The sequence below is a fragment of the Lagopus leucura genome, unplaced genomic scaffold, assembly GCF_019238085.1.
Source record: "Lagopus leucura isolate 7727_CA_CO unplaced genomic scaffold, USGS_WTPT01 Super-Scaffold_100159, whole genome shotgun sequence".
Lineage (NCBI taxonomy): Eukaryota > Metazoa > Chordata > Aves > Galliformes > Phasianidae > Lagopus > Lagopus leucura.
In genome coordinates this window covers 34,575,013-34,591,772 of record NW_024962335.1, presented here as the reverse complement: position 1 = coordinate 34,591,772, position 16,760 = coordinate 34,575,013, and the positions used below count along the sequence as shown (strand labels likewise).

At 39.1% G+C, this 16,760-nt stretch overlaps 1 protein-coding gene across 2 annotated transcripts; it reads left to right on the top strand.

The window, feature by feature from the left end:
* The first annotated feature begins 2,216 nt into the window (after positions 1-2,216).
* Positions 2,217-16,407, top strand: MANSC4 (MANSC domain containing 4). 2 transcript variants are annotated; one of them, XM_042890174.1, is made up of 5 exons: positions 2,217-2,361; positions 3,445-3,583; positions 8,834-9,172; positions 13,650-13,784; positions 14,630-16,407. In XM_042890174.1, the coding sequence occupies exons 3-5, from the start codon at positions 8,944-8,946 to the stop codon at positions 15,286-15,288; spliced, it is 1,023 nt and encodes a 340-aa protein (XP_042746108.1). In that variant the 5' UTR covers positions 2,217-2,361; positions 3,445-3,583; positions 8,834-8,943; the 3' UTR covers positions 15,289-16,407. The 2 variants fall into 2 exon arrangements, with proteins under 2 accessions (XP_042746108.1, XP_042746109.1); XM_042890175.1 differs by having other exon boundaries at positions 8,773-9,172.
* Positions 16,408-16,760: the final 353 nt, after the last annotated feature.

Here is a 16,760-nt window from a genome sequence, read left to right as displayed (position 1 = left end):
GCCCTCCTGAAGTCCAAGGTAGCAGTATTACTATTCCCCCTCCAGGCTCCACCATGAATCACGAAGTCTATCATTTCATGATCACTCTGTCCAAGACAGCCTCCAACCTCCACATCTCCCACCAAACCTTCCCTGTTTGTGAACAGCAGGTCTAGTGGGGCAGTTCCTCTCGTGGGCTCTCTGACCAGCTGTATCAGGAAGTTGTCCTCTACGCATTCCAGAAACCTCCCAGACTGCTTCCTCTGTGCTGTGCTGTACTCCCAGCATACGTCAGGGAAGTTAAAGTCCCCCATGAGGACAAGGGCAGGCGACTGTGCAGCTTGTGCCAGCTGCTTATAGAATACCTCGTCTGTTTCTTCATCTTGATTTGGGGGTCTATAACAGACGCCCACCAGGGTGCCTGTCTTGTCAGCCCTTCCTCTGATCTTTACCCATAGGGATTCAACGTTATCGTCCCCAGTCATAATCTCAGTAGCGTAAAAGCATTCCCTAACATAGAGAGCTACACCGCCACCCCGCCTTCCTTGCCTATCTTTCCTGAAGAGTTTATAGCCATCGATTGCAGCACTCCAATCGTGGGAGCAATCCCACCACGTTTCCGTTATGGCAACTAGGTCATAGTTTGCCTGCTGCACAATGGCTTCCAACTCTTCTTGTTTGTTGCCCATGCTGCGTGCATTAGTGTAGACGCACCTCAGCTGAGCCCCTCGCCTCTCACCTAATCCCATTACCACTTCCCCAGGCTGCTCTCTAGCAGGCCTGGCTTTATCCCCCTCCCCCTTCCTATCTAGTTTAAAGCCCTCTCTACAAGTCCCGCCAGCTCCTGGGCAAGTATCCGTCTCCCTTTTGGAGACAAGCAATTCCCATCAGCAGACCTCAGGCCAGATGCCGAGTAGACCACCCCATGATCAAAGAATCCAAAATTTTTGCACTTGCACCAGCCTCTCAGCCATGCATTTATAAGATGGCTTTTCCTGGTCATCTCAGCATTCATCCCTGCCACCAAGGGAATGCTGGCAAACACTACTTGTATGCCCGCTCCATCAACTAACTTCCCCAGTCTCCTAAAATCATTTTTTATAATCCTCATGCTTCTAACAGGGATCTCATCACTGCCGGCCTGAACTATCAATAGAGGGTAATAATCAGAGGGGCGGATAAGGCTGGGGAGTTTTCTAGAAATATCCCTGACCCGGGCTGCAGGAAGGCAGCACACCTCCCTACGGGTAGGGTCAGGCCGACATATTGGACCCTCTGTTCCTCTCAGAAGAGAGTCACCTACAACTACCACTCTCCTTTCTTTCTTGGAGGAGGCAGTCTTTAAACGCAGAGCTGACCGCCTCACCTTAGGCAAGCTTGGTGGCAGTGCTCCCACATTATCATCAGTCACCACTCCCTCTGGTTTCAGGGTTTCATACCTATTACAGAGAGGGATCAGGGGAACCGAGGTAGGTCGAGAACTTGGGGGTTGCCTGCGACGCTGGGATGAGACCAGCTGCCATTCCTCATCTTCTCTCAAGCTGTCTCTCCCTGTTTGACTACAATGAGAGATAGGGTCCATTGTTCCCTCCGTCTGGGTAGTGCAATCTCTGCGCCTTTCTCGCAGAGAGTCACTCCACCAGTCAATCTCTCGCTCGCACTCTCTGATGGTCCGCAGTCTACCTACCTCCTCCCTAAGCTCCACCACCAGGTTGAGCAGCTCATCCAGCTGCTCACACCGCATACAGGTGGCATCCTTCCCATCCTCCCCCGGCAGCAGCAGGCTGAGGCACTCCTGGCAGCCAGAGACCTGAACCGCCACATTATTAAGCAGACCCTCTGTCTGGGTTGCCACAGTCTTTGCATGGGAAGCACGTTTCCTGGTGAGGACCATGACTGAAGGGGTGGTGTCAGGGCCTGTAAACAGGAGAGCCAGTCACCTGAGAAAAAGACAAGAGCACCCACCCTTGCTGACACAAGACACAGCCTCTGCTCCCCACTGCTGCCTTAATGAATGGGCAATGAAGTGCTAGTGGCCCTCACACACTGACTACCTCCACCCTAGGTGATCAGAGCAGCTTTCCACACCTTCTAGCTTGTGTTGTGTGTCCCTGGTCTCTTTTTATCCACACAACAAATGGGTCAAGGTCAAGCTCCAGAGATAAAGAGCAGGCAGTGTCAGCTCCACCCCTGGTGAGTCAGGAGCCTGCCCACAAGCTGCCAGCTGCTAGCCCAGGCACAGCACTGTCAATGGCTCCAAAAAAGCCTAAAAAAAGAGCTTTTTTGGTCACTTTTCTTCATTCCAGATCCCTTGCCCACCACAGTTTTACCTGCTCGAAGCTAGTCTCTGTAGCAAATGAAGCAAATGGCTGATGACTCATGGTAAGTACCTTGAATACTGCCACAAGGTGTCAGCTCTGCTTTTTTGGTCAGTCTTTTACTTGAGTTCCCTTGCCCAGTGCAGTCTTACCTGCTCTGATGCACGTCACCGCAGCAAAATTTAAGCTAATGTGTATGACTTCAGCTGCAGTAGAGAATATTTATATACTGGTTTCTATATTTAGCAGTGGTCAGTTCCTAAGCGTGAAAGAGGCTGGGTCTGTGTTTGCAAGAATAATTTTCTACGTATTTTCTACATTGTGTATCAACATGGCAGCATCAAGGAGTGATTCTTGGCTGCATATGGGCATTAAGAGCATCTCTTGCTTCTCTCCCATAACTTTCTACAGAGAAGGCCCGGACATGAGGCCCACCTGTTCTCTGTTGTCTAGTCTGCATCTACACGATGGATGCATCCATCTCTCATGCACCTCTGGTTTAACCAGCACTGACAGAGCAGAAAATGGGAAACTTTCCAAGAAAGGACCTAGTGCTGGTTGGGAAAGAGCAAGGTGCAACACTTTCTATCATAGCACTTCAAGCAGAAAAAAAGTGTAATGCCACAAAGCCACAAGGAGACATCTACTGTTCATCTGTTCCCTCTGAGCAGCCAGAGGGCAATTGTGAACAAAGCCAAACTATTTGTGCTCTATAATTTAAGATTGGCTGACCTGACTACAGAATCAAAGCCTTGGCACTTTTGATCACTTTCAGGAACGCTTCCCTGAACCATAGAGATCTTTTTTGGTCTTTACATATTCTAAGTACTAGAAACATATATTCCATATAAGCTAAATAAAAAAGCATATATATATTTGAAACTACAGGTGGAAAAGTTGTCTACTTTTATATAAATCTGGCAAAAAAAGAGTTAATGTCTGATGACTCCTTTGTACTAGTAAGCTTTTGGATTGTGCCACTATTCCTGCCAGCTGAGGTGGAACTCTTCAGGTGCTGTTTCTTTTTATAACAAGAAATATCATTCGTCTCCTTTGTGCCAGGTACACTTGTATCTCTTTTACTGAAAGACCTGCAAATGCATCTGTATTCTTACAGAAAACAGGTAAATGACAGTTTGTTTTCCAGGAAGAAATTTGAGAAGAATGGTGAAAAGAATTACAAATAGCATGATATCTGGCTTGATACCGGAGACTCCTTACTAACAGCAAAAGTCTCTTGATCCCTCCTTTCAGAGCACATGGAACAGTCGGTTACTAGTTTGCAGGTAAGATTCAGATATCTACTTCTTACGAAAAGTTTTAACTAAATTTCAGTATCAAATATGCATTTTCCATCCAAAAGTCAAAGTGAAAATTTGGGTAAGGTGGCAGAAGACTTTGAGCTTTAACAGAAAATACTTTTCAGTTTTGAAAGAATGTTGTCTACGTAATTTATCTATTTATTTCAATATCTTTATGATCCTTTAAACAAGTGCAGCTGTTCCTGCTCTCATAATTTAGTCAGAAACAGAGAAAGGAGAAAGAGTTTTGAGTAATGAGGTAGAAAATAGCTGCTTAGTTGAAGCAGGCAGTGGAACAGGATAAAAATGGGAAGGTACTGAGAAAGACTAGCAACATGTCTATTGCCAAGCAGTGGCAAACTAAATACAAATATAAAATATATTGCAGATACATAAATCTATACACAACTTGACTGGTTACCAAATCTCAATCTTGAAAACAACATAGTTAAACACAAGGAGTACTCTCACTTAACCGTGTTCGGTGACTGCATCAAAGGCAACAGCAGATATTTGAGTATTTGTTCCTTTAATCAAAATGTGATGCCAGATAAAGACTTAATGAACAGTCTGAAATATGATTAGATGTTCAGGCATGTTTCATATCCAGCGTTACACTTTATCCTAATGTCTAGAGACAGCATCATTGAAACTGAAGAAATTGTATATTTCAAGTCCTTCTAACTGAAATAGGGCACAAGGCTAGTCTTTAATTAATTATCTTTTCCTAAAAAGGAAGAAGTATATCTACATATATAATTTGCAAGGCATCACACTTATATAAAAGCAGATGATGAGTCATCACAATATTTAGTAACCATAAATATATACACCATTACTGTTAAAGTTACCTATTATATCAATTTTTTTGTCATACAAGTAGTCTAATTCAGTTCAGTGAACTAAAGACATATTCAGCTTTACCCAATAAAAATGCTTCTTTACTATGAGTTTAATCTTTATGTTCTACATTTCCCCATATTATTCAGAACTATATTATTCAGAAACTCTTGTCTTCTTTGAGAAGAGTTGGAGCAAAGAAAGCAGTCAAGAATGAATATTACTGTATATCAGTCTTACAGACAAAATTCATACTAAATGCTGGAGGTAAAACCACAATACAAGCATATTTTCAAAAAAGTGTGTCTCATTTCAAGCGGTGCGCTGGAATATTTGGAAAGCTTAAACCAAAATGTATCTCAGAAAAATACATTCAGTGATTCTCGTGACAGTGGCAGATGCTTACAATCACCTCTTTGCATTTCACTGACTGCAAAAAAGTATATTGAAACCTGTTCAAGGTTTTTAATAATGATGTTCAGGCAGAGATAAAAACAAAAATAATGCACAACAGACTACAGATAAATAAATCACAACAACAAGTAAAATAACAGAAATGCCAAAAGCTCATTTTAAGACAGATGCCTAAATAATTACTTAGGCTCCTTTTAACGATTTAATTAATGCTCTCACAATAGACATAGTCTGTATGAGAACATTATAATATGAAGGCTTCTCAGAATGTAATGTCTTCCATTTTACTGTGTTAGTCCACAACATCAGAGATGGATGTTGGTGTATGAAAGTAGAGGCTAAACCTTCCCACCAATATTCAGTTACACATTGTTGCCATGCAACAGATGGCAGCAAAGCGGCAGTCGGACAAAATGATGTCTGGTATGGAAGTGCCTATGAAACAAAGGTGTGGAACGGAATTCCTCCATGTGGAAAAATGGCACCCACTGGTATTTATTGATGCTTGCTGAATGTTTATGGAGACCAAACAGTTGATGTGAACACAGTGAGGTGGTTTGTGGTGCATTTCAGCAGTAGTGACAGTGACAGCGGGTCACCTCTGCTGGTAGATGGATGCAGATGGTTACAAGCACAGTATGCTGGCTCTTGTTCGTTGCTGGTGAAAATGCATAGTTAATGACTACACTGCAAGACAGTGTTCTGTAGCTGAAAATTTGCTGAACCAGACAGTGTTACTGTGCTCTCTGTATTTGTCATAGTTTCCATAGAAATAAATAGGTGGCATTACTTTTGGGGTGACCTACATATACATTATAATCATAGCCAGTATTTTAGCTGAAGAAATAAATCCTTTGATCTTGCTATCTGGTCAACAGGAGTTAACCTGTGCTGAGCTCCTTACCTTTTAAGGAGCTCTGTAAAGAATAAAACTCTGTACAAGCTGTCTCATTTCCAAAATGGGGGATCTGTTTTGCAAAACAAATGCTAGCAGTAATGCCTAAAGAATTAAAATGACCTTGAAACTCTCTATGCATCTCACAGGACAGTGCTAATCTTGAAGAAAAAAATTCCTGTCTAAAACACTGTTGTCTGTTTCACACATGATCTTTATGGTAGAAAACTGTATTTCTGCCTAATTCTGTCAGCACTTCTATGTGAGTGTATGTGAACACGTGTATTGTAGCATTTTAAATCCTTTCTGTATGTTATGTTATGTTGCACACGGCAGTGGGAACCAAAGATCAGATTGCATCCTTTTAAGAAACAATATGCACAGGAGTTTCAGGTTTCAGATCAGGTGCTTGAAAAGTTGCCTTCCTCTATGCCATCTGTAGTTTCTTACACTCTCACAGGCTTCTTCCAAGCTTTAACGTAAGCAGAAAAATTACAGAATCACACTGAATCACAGAATTGTAGGAGCTGGAAGATTCTATCTAGAGATTGCCTATTCCAACTTCTCTGCTAAAGCTGGTTCCCTACAGCAGGTTACACAAGAAAGTATCCAGGTGGGCTTTGAAGATCTTCAGGGAAGGAGTCTCCACAACATCTTTGGGCAGCTTGTTGCAGTGCTCAGTCACACTCAAAGTAAGGAAGTTTCTCCTCATGTTCATATGGAACCTCCTGTGTTCTAGTTTGTGCCTGCTGCTCCTTGTCCTGTTGCTGGGCACCACTGAAAAGATCTTGGGTCCATCCTCTTGACACCTGCCCTTTGGATATCAATAAGCATGGATAAGATTCCCATCTCAGTCTTCTCTTAATCAGTTACCTGCTATTATGAAACCTTCTTGAAGTCATCCATCACAAAACTGCTTAACTGTTTTTGACATAGTCTCTTATCAATTAAGTTTGAACCACCTGATTAATATAAACAAGCAATAAATAAATACTTTTAGAAGTCAGTATTTCCTAGAATACACTCCAGTAAGCTGGAGTTTTAACCTGCATTTTTAGTTACTATAAACATGTTAGATGTTACATGTTATTTTGACAGTGCAAACCATTCAGTATTCTTAAATGTGTGAAAGATTAAAGGCAGGACTGCAATTACTTCTCTAGTCTGCAGACAAATGTAGAGGATGATTTGGGAAACTACAGGCCAGTCAGCCTCTCCTCTGTCCCTAGAAAGATGACGGAATTTGCTCTGGATACTATCCCCAAACAATTGGAAAAGAAGGAGGTTTTCAGGAGTATGGATTCAACAGGGGGAAATCATGCTTGAGCAACCTGGTAGCCTTCTCTGATGTCTTGGCTGCCTGAATAGATGGGGAGAGAGCAGTAGGTGTTGTGTACTTTGACTTCAGCAAGACATTTGACACTGTCTCCCACAGTATCCTTGTAATGAAGTTTAGAAAGTACAGGATAGATGAGTGAACAGTGAGATAGGTTGAGGATTAGCTGACTGGAAGAGTTCATAGAGTTGTGATCAGTGGCATAGAGTCTAGCTGGAGTCCTGTAACTAATGGGTCCTGTAACTGACCCTAGGGGTCAGTACTGGGTCCGGTTTTGTTTGTCAGTGATCAGGATGATGGAATAGAGCCCACCCTCAGCAGTTTGCTGGTTATATGAAGCTGGGAGGAGTGGCTGACGTTCCAGAAGGCTGTGCTGTCATTCAGCAGGACCTAGACAGATTGAAGATTTGGGTGGAGAGGAAACTCATGAGGTTCAACAAAAGCAAGAGTCCTACACCTGAGGAGAAATAATTATAGGTTAATGAGCTGTCTGCTGATGAGTAGCTCTGCAGAGAAGGACCTGGTGGATAACAGGTTAGCCACAAGCCATTCATGACCTTGTAGCCAAGAAGTCCAATTTTATTCTGGGTTGCATTAAAAAGAGTAAGTTGAACAGGTTGAAGGAGGTGCTCCCCCTCTACTCTGCCATGATGAGGCCAGATCTGGAATACTATGTCAGGTTCTGGGCTCCCCAGTTCTAAAAATACAGGTATCTCCTAGAGAGTCCAGTGGATAGTGACAAAGATGTTAAGGGGCTTGCAGCATCTCCTATTTGAGGAAAAGCTGAAAACCTGCGTTTGTTCAACTTAAAGAAGACTGAGAAGGAATACGACCAGTGCTTATAAATATCTACAGTGCAGGAGTCAATTGCACAAGTCCAGACTCTTTTTAGTGGTGTATAGTAATAGGACAAGAAGCAATGCCCAAAAGCTGGAACACAGAAAGTTCCACGCAAATATATAGAAGAACTTCTTTACAGTGAGGATGACAGAGCACTGGAACAGGTCACCCAGAGAGGTTGTGGAGTCTCCTTCTTTGGAGATATTCAAGACCTGTCTGGGCACCTACCTGTGTGACCTACTATAGGAAGCCTCCTTTAGCAGAGTGTTGGACTTGATGATCTTCTAACCTCTGCAGTTCTGATTCTGTAGGTTACAGCCCTCTCTAGACATAGTTATCTATTGCTAGATCTTTGCAAATAAAACCATTCCACTTTTACAACAGAAGTTGAGTGGAGAAGAATAAATTTTCACCTCTGGCTGGTAGACATTATTAGATGCTTCAGTTTGTTACTCAAGAAGGAAACTAAATTTGCAAGAACCAGATAATTCAAAATGCATTAAGAAACTAAGTGGAGCTGTTCTTTCTGTACTGAGAGTAGCAGTGAGGATGAACTAAGTAGCAGACCCACCTGCTCTCAAATGATAGGGCTGCATACTTTCAGAGCTGAGGTGAAACGGAATACTGTGCTTACCATTATTTGTCACACACTAAGGCTGTCTGCATAGTTTGGTCTTAGAAGGACTTACTACAAACTTCAGATTACAGAAGCAAGATCTCTGAATGACTACAAGCAGCACATGCACAAGCCTGTTGTCTCTCAAAAACTTTCTCCAAATAATGCAGAGAAAAATAGTAATTATTATTATAATCACATGTAGCTCATAAAATGACTGCTTCCCTTGACAGCGGGCCAAACATCACCAGAATTGTTTGAAAAAAAACTTGTCTTGACTTCTTCCCCTGGCAGAATTGATAGCGTCCTTATGACTCAAGATAATGTCTCTTAAAAAGCTGGTCCAAACTTCAGCACTTCCATGAAGGAGAAAGCACACTCACTAAGCCAATTACACAGAAGAGATGGTTCTGCTGGTGGCAATATCAGAGGTGCTGTTGCTTCTGGGATTGGCAGTGGAGTCAGATTCTCTCTGCACACCCACCATGTTTTACAAGAACTGCTGGATCCGACGCTTTCCTGGTCTTCTGATCGACCTGCAGGAATCAGAGAAGAGAGGAGCCCAGGTGCTGAAGATTTACACAGAAGTCTCCTCCCAGCAGTGCAGCAGAACCTGCTGCCTTCAGAGGAATGGTGAGTGTTTATTATAAAGACTGTGGCATACATGAAAACAAGAACAGAAGTACAGAAAAATTCTACTCCACTGTAAATGGACACCGATTACAATAGGGTTCTTCCTTGGTAGATGAGGACATGGTTTGTGGAAGGGAGGGATCACACTACTTAGCCATCTCTGAGATACAACGGTATTCATTTCTTTGAGAGGAAAGAACACTCTCCTGCTCTGTGTTCACACCATATTTCATCTAATTAATCTTCCCTTTTATGATCCCAGTGCATGAATGTTATGGAAACTAGTGAGAATGGCTGCGAGGGGCAGGGGATAGAATCTTCACACAAGTCTGTTATGTTTAGATCTTCTTTCAATTCCTACAGTAGAAATATACTCTGGAGCCAACTTCTGTTTTAAATAAGGTGAATAAAGAATAATTATAAAAATTTTAGTAACATTTTTTCCTTTTTGGACAATAACCTTTTTGGTCATAAAATATGAGATGAAGTACGTAATGAAGGTAAGTGACGGTAATTGGAGTCTTGTTTTTATAACCTTTCACAGTCAAGTGCAGATTTGTTATAACCTTAACTGAAGTATGGAGATATCAGATGGCATTTCATAAACATGCTTTAAATCAGATTGTAATTTCCATACAGTCCAAAAGAGACAGATGTAGCCTACCACAGATGTCAATAAATGTCCTAATTAAGACTTCAAGAGATATTGACAATTGATAAGACAGTCTTATTTGCTGGATTCTCAGTAATAGTACAGTTACTGAAAGGTAATCATAGAAGATAAATACAAATTTTGAAATAATTTAAAAACAGACAATGGCATAGTTGGCTTGTACCTCCTCAAGGTGATGTGAAATATCTTATAGCATGCTTTTTACGTATTTTTCCTGACCAAAGAACTATTTTTTCTCACCCCAAAAATAGGTTTGCGATTTACTATTCTTACTCAATTTTATGCAATAAAATCTAACGCATTTACCAATACTTCCTCAAAATACTTCCTCAGAATACTCAGAATACTTCCTCAAAAGCCAATTTTTTCAGAAGCTATGTGTTTTTTCTTTTTAATATTAATGATATTTTCATAAAGCAGGTATACTAATCATGATGAAAAACTTCTGGAATTATGTAGTGCTAAAAATATGATTTTCTAACAACAACAGAACTTTGATCAAACTTTGAAGATAGAAAAGGATTTGAAATCTCACTCTTACCTTAAAACAAATTCATGTATTTTCATTTATCTTCTATTTTTTTAACTAAGAATTTATGTCCTTGCAATATATCACCAAACCTACACTATGTTCATGTATCATACTGAAAAACAAGCATAAAACATACAGATAGTACAAAATGTCAATTCTTCAACAAAATCCAGAACACTAAGTACTTGGGTTTCAAAGCAAAGTTATACGTTGCTATAACATACAAGGAAAGTGAAGAACAGTTTTCTGCTGGGAAAAAAAAAAAATCACTCTGAGCAAGCATCAGGATATTTTGATTTTTAAAAAAAAGATACTATTCATAATATTCTATTTTTAGTGTTTCCAGAGTGTTTAACATTCTTTCAGCAAAAGGTATCACAGAAAAGCAACTACTACACAGACACTTCATAGAAATATTTGAAGGCCTTTGTTATTTTTATTGTGAGTTCATACTAAAAGTGATACAAAATGTTTACTGATGACTAGAACTGTTTTTATATTCTTTTTTTTTTTTTTTAATCTATATGTCTATATTTTTATATTCTTTTTTGTCTATTTGTGTAAATGTCTATAGTTCTCAGGAAGTACATCAAGGTGTACTGGCTACAGATGTTTTCTGAACACTACATTGTGCTTGTAATCTTTTAAAGAAAAATGTAAACTAATTGGTACATAATAGAGTCAGAGTTTGTGTAATCCTTTTAAATTATTCTGTTTCTGGCAGGCACTGTTCTTCTATTGCTATAAATAGCCATAACTTTTTTGTACCAATTCTAGTTTTGTAAAAGCCTTCTCTAAGCTCAGCTGCTATTTTCATAACTGGAAACTGATGAAGCCTAGTTAGAGATAGAACATGGTCTCAGTGAAAGAAAAACTGTTGTTTAACCCCTTTGACTTACATTCAATATCAAGTAATGACTTTACTCGCTATTCATTACAGCTTAGGATTCTAGTTGTTCTTGCAAGTATTTTTGTTTGAGATATGCAGACAACTTTGAATACTTCATGCAAATAGGTAAAAAACATAGTACAATATACATTCAGTATTCCAGAAAGCTGCTGAATTTGTATTTTTCAGACACAGTGCATTTTGATTGCAAATTTTAAATCACATGGATCACACATCTTTTGAAAACAGTGTTCATCTCTGACATCTGATATGTTCATTATGATGGAAAAATATTTTCCAGTTGTGTTTACCGGGTTATTCAATGCAGTATTTAGATTACTAACTGAAAAAACACAGCAAATACAGAAAAGATTGCAAGGGTGGGTAGAGAGCATGTTCTTTCTTCTTCTCATTTGTCGATAAGATAGGGTTAGTTTTTTAGTTACACATACTGTGGAAAGAGGAAAGAGTTGCATTACTTTTTCACTACATGAATATTACAAGTTGGTATCATTACTTATAAATGCAAGGCAACATTTACAATAAATACCAAAGTAAATGGAAAATATTTTAAAGCTAGGTAGTTTCTTAACAATTCATGTAAAATAAAGCTTTTCCATTATTGTCTTGACATCATTACCCTGCAACTAGAATGATTTTATAATATTAAAAACAAACAAAAAAACCTTCATGTGACAAAAATTAACACTGATCCTACTCCAAGCACAGTGATATAAAATAAATTCAACTTTTGACTTGATATTTTGACTTTGAGTATAACATTTACCTTGAGTATTGAAGCATCTCTATGAGCACATAATATAACATTTTCAAGAGCGTTTAATTAAACTGACTCCTAAACCTCCATTTTCATGCTTTCAGCGATCTTAAACCACTAGCATTCAGGTATTTACATAGTTCTGAAAATTAGTTCCCAGTGACACTTTCCTCAGGTGGTAAGAGAGAAGCCAGTCTCCAAATACAGATGATGAATTGTTTAAAATATTATATTCACAGAAATAAATAGCCCAAAGCCAGACAAGATAAAGCAAGGCAGGATGCCAGTTACATATTGTAGTTCAGGATACGCCATCTGATGGTTGTTTAATAGTCTGAGGAAAGAAATGTTTGCTCTCCAGTCTCAAGTAGACAGGTATCAATTGCACAAGAGCCAACACCTCAAACTTGTACTGACAGCTTTACTTTCAGAAATAGTCCAATCACTGCAATAAAGATATAAAGGAAAGATAAGAGAGGACTGCAGGCTACAGCATATGGTTTTATTTATTCTGAGAATTCATTTAGAATTCATTTGGCTATCCTTTTCATCTTCTCTAGGTATAAAATATGAATATAGTTAAAGTTGTTCTACTTTTACATGTGGGTGCTTAAGAAGTTTGCATGATAATGAGAGAATCACAGACTTTATGTACTGTGCAACTAGTCAGTATTAATGTTTCTTTTAATGCTAAATAACGCATGTAGGTCACTCTGAAAGTAATGCTTCTTACTTATTTCCATAGCGATTACAACAGATATAAAGAGTACAATAACACTATTTCCTAGAGCAAATGCTCAACTACAAAACACTGTTTTTCAGCTTAGTCACCACCACTAGCTATGCATTTTTGCCAGCAAGAGCCTGTGTAGAAATCTGCACTAGTGGAGTTGGCCCACTGTTTCACAGCTGCTGTGACAGTGTGATTGCTAGGAAAATATTTCACATGCAGTCCATCTTCACAAACACATGGAATTCAGAACATGCTAAATCTGTACAGTGGGTATGGAAAGACAGTCCAGCCAAGACTCTATTTCTTGTGTGAGCGTTTGTGGGACCCACATGGTGCAAACTGTGATGCTCCAAAATTACCACCACAGGTTCCAATGCACTGAAGCCAATATTTAGTTCCATACATGATTCCATGGTTGTAATCTGCCAATTGACATGGATCAGCTGGCCAAGAAACTCCTCACTTAATGGTAGGAGAGCTGTACTTGGCTGTCTGGAATGTGGCTTGTCTTTTGCATTGCTGTCACCACTACCAAGACAAACCAATACTGCCTCACCAAGCTAACATCCATTGTTTGGTCTCCATAAACATACAGGGTGTGTTACAGTGTGATGATTGTGTGCCACTTTTTCTGCATGGAAGAATTCAATTCTACACCTTTGCTTCATACCCCCTTCCATGTCAGACACCATTTTGTCAGACTGCCCCTCTGCGGTCATCAGTCACATAGCAACTGCCACATCACTAACATCCTCTGATGTTATGGGCCAACAAATTAGGAGGCATTACTTTCAGAGAAGCCCTTGTAATAACATGGAAAATACAACAGTTATAGTGCTGATAAATCCAGCTTTGTTCTTTTTGTATTATAGTTTCCTGTAATCTAGCAGTGTTCTACCATGGAGCTACTAATGAAAATATGAATTGCTTGCACGTGTCTTGCCCAGCACTGGAAAGTTGCATACTAAAGGCTAGAATCAACGTTGTTTTGTACAACATCACAACAGGTAATCAAATATTGTGTGCATAAAGGCAGAAAACACAGCAATATGTATATATATAGTAAGTTGCTAAAAGACCTTTTGTAACAACACAAAATGATAAAAATGTGTAATACTTTTTTTTCTTTAATGTTCATACTTTTTGGGATACTTCCCCACTCTTTCTTTCATTCAGCATTTGAGAAAGAACCTTGAAGGTTCACCCTGCTGCCAAGATTTGTTCTTTGAATATTTAACGAATACTCTTGTTAAAGAAAAGTACCATGTAAGATCTGACAGAGAGAGGAGAGGCTGTTGCTGCTCTGTGCCCCTAGATTCACACAATAGCATGGCTAAAAATCTGTTCCCATTCAGAACATGCATATTGACCACACATACAAGTATATCACATGTGTACATATACATACATACACAGCTATCCACATAGGTAACACAGTGAGATGCATAAAGCAGACACATAAAGGCAGTACCAAGAGCCTTGTCCTCCATGCCGTGCAGCCACATAGAGAACTGCTACTGAAAATATACATATGTATATATAGTGAGAATATACAGTTTAATATGCGTGTATGTATATTTAATATATATATGTGTATATACATATATATATGACAATGTGTATATATAAATATATATTTAATTCATATACGAACTGTCTTAAAGCTCCAGTAGCTTGGCTCAGACACCCAGCATCTGCCCCTGGATCCCAGTCTCCTCAACTGGTAGCACCTGGATGCATGAGCCCTCAGGAGCACAATCACCCTAGAGCTGCTGGTCAAATGGATTCTCTTCTTCTCTTGTACGCAGATGAGCTTTTATCACATAAACTAATATTGTTTATGATTTAATAGGGATTGATCCAGACCTTCTTATTTTTGAAAGACTGAAATTCAAGGGGCCAAGTACTTACACCTCACAGAATAAATACGAAAGGCAAAACAGCACAAAGACCTCTGAGTGGGAAAGATGCCAGCATAGTAATGTTACGTCAAGTTCACTTCTACTCCAAGCTCCATCTTCTACCATCACCTCCAGCACAAGCCTGATGGCTGTAAAAACAAAAGGCAGCACATATTCCAGGGAATCAACTTCTCTGCTGGATAACCATTTGGCTAAGAGGACAAGCACAACTTCAGGAAATACTAGACTATTCACTGGCTCAGACAGAAGGACTATACACTCAACTTTGATACCTAAATCTGCAGAGGTGTTATCCCGCATGCCCACTCCTCCTCATCTGAACAGCAGCAAACAACACTTAAATGAAACCAAAGGTTACAGTGGCAGGAATTATACTTCAGACAATGAAGCTCCTGTTTGGGAAGCTGCAGCTCTGGGTGTCTGGCTGATTCCTGTTATTCTCTGCTCTTATCTCATCTTCCTTTGCTTTTGTACTGTGGCTCCTGGAGCAGGGTGCTGCAGAAGTAGGAAAGGTCACTACCAACCCATACAGAGAGGAAGAACAATGTCTAGGCAAATAAAATACGCTACTGTCCAAGGTGGCCTGTAAAATACAGTCACCACCCTTGTTGTGGAACAAACAGCTTTTTTAAAATGAATTGTATTTCCTGGCCTGATTCTTTTACAGAACAAAGAGTAAGTTTCAGAATCATTCAGCTATAATTTCACTCTCAACAATTAAACATATTTCCACTGTCTCTTTGGGTAAGAATTGCACACTCACAGGTCTCATTACATGTTCAAATCTGTTTGAGCATATTTTGGTACAAAATCTGACTCAGAATAACGCCTAACAAAAACAATACGCTTACCCTAATTTAAGAGAGAAGATTCACTGCAGCTTACGTGACCTCTGCCCTGACTTTGACCAGCCTTAGTAAAACTGATTTAAATGTTATAATATCATAAAAGATTTAATGATAGCATTTATTTAATTGCCCCAGATCTAGTTGTTTTCATAAAAACTGTATTCATTTTTTCCTGTTAAATTCTAGATTGTTTTTTACGATATACTCCTAATACTGGAATAAAACAATTTAACACGCACTGTTTACTTCCTCAAAGAAAAATGCCCATTAATAATGTAAGGCTCCAAAACTTCCATTAACTCAAACATCTGATCATCCAATTATTTATGCTTTGCTTTCACTTCAATCTTCTCACAATAACTTGAAATGTTTCTGAAGCCCTCCTAGACTAGTACCACTACCTCCTACTACCATTAGAATTCTTTTTAAAACTTAATTGCTGTGTGATGCACTGACAGATCCACTCTACTACTACTAAGGAAAGCACAAATGCAACCACCAACTGTTCATGAATTGCAGTTATGGTCAATTTGTACTGTCCACCTTCACTTGCTTTATTATGCCCACACATATTTATCATTTACATCATTTGCTTTTTTTAATACGGACATTTAATGTACATTGCACAGAGATATACAAAAGATTTTTAAAGCTTTAGAAGTTAGAATTATAATTAAAAACAAACTTTTTGTTTCTTCATCCTGTGTACTCTCTTCATAAAACTGCTACTCCTGAACATAAATCAAATGACTACATCAACAAGATGTTTCCTTGACTTACCTTGCTCAGGCGCATTGCTTAGGAAAGCAAACATTTTCAGCAGTAGTCAGGATTGTTCTTTCTCTTTTATATTTGTTGATGTCTCAGAGTTTCTCACTTTCTTCACTAGATATAAGAAGAAATATCTATATCCTAGACAAGTTTACACTCATGTTATTAAAGGAAACAAGCAACAATAAAATTGATTGTCATGTGTCTATGTAGAAAATTATGTTTAAAATAGTAAGATTTATGTAAAGCTTAATAATTATATTGATGAAGTTAGAAAGTCCCATGTATATCTAATTACAGTTGAACAGCTTGGTTTTAGAGGAAAAGACCACCCTAAAATTATATTTTAGGGCACACTGAGCAAACTGCAGTTTAAGGAGCTGAAGTTTGTAAGAAATTTTAGTTCTTGATAGAACATATTTACTAATTCACATTGTCACAA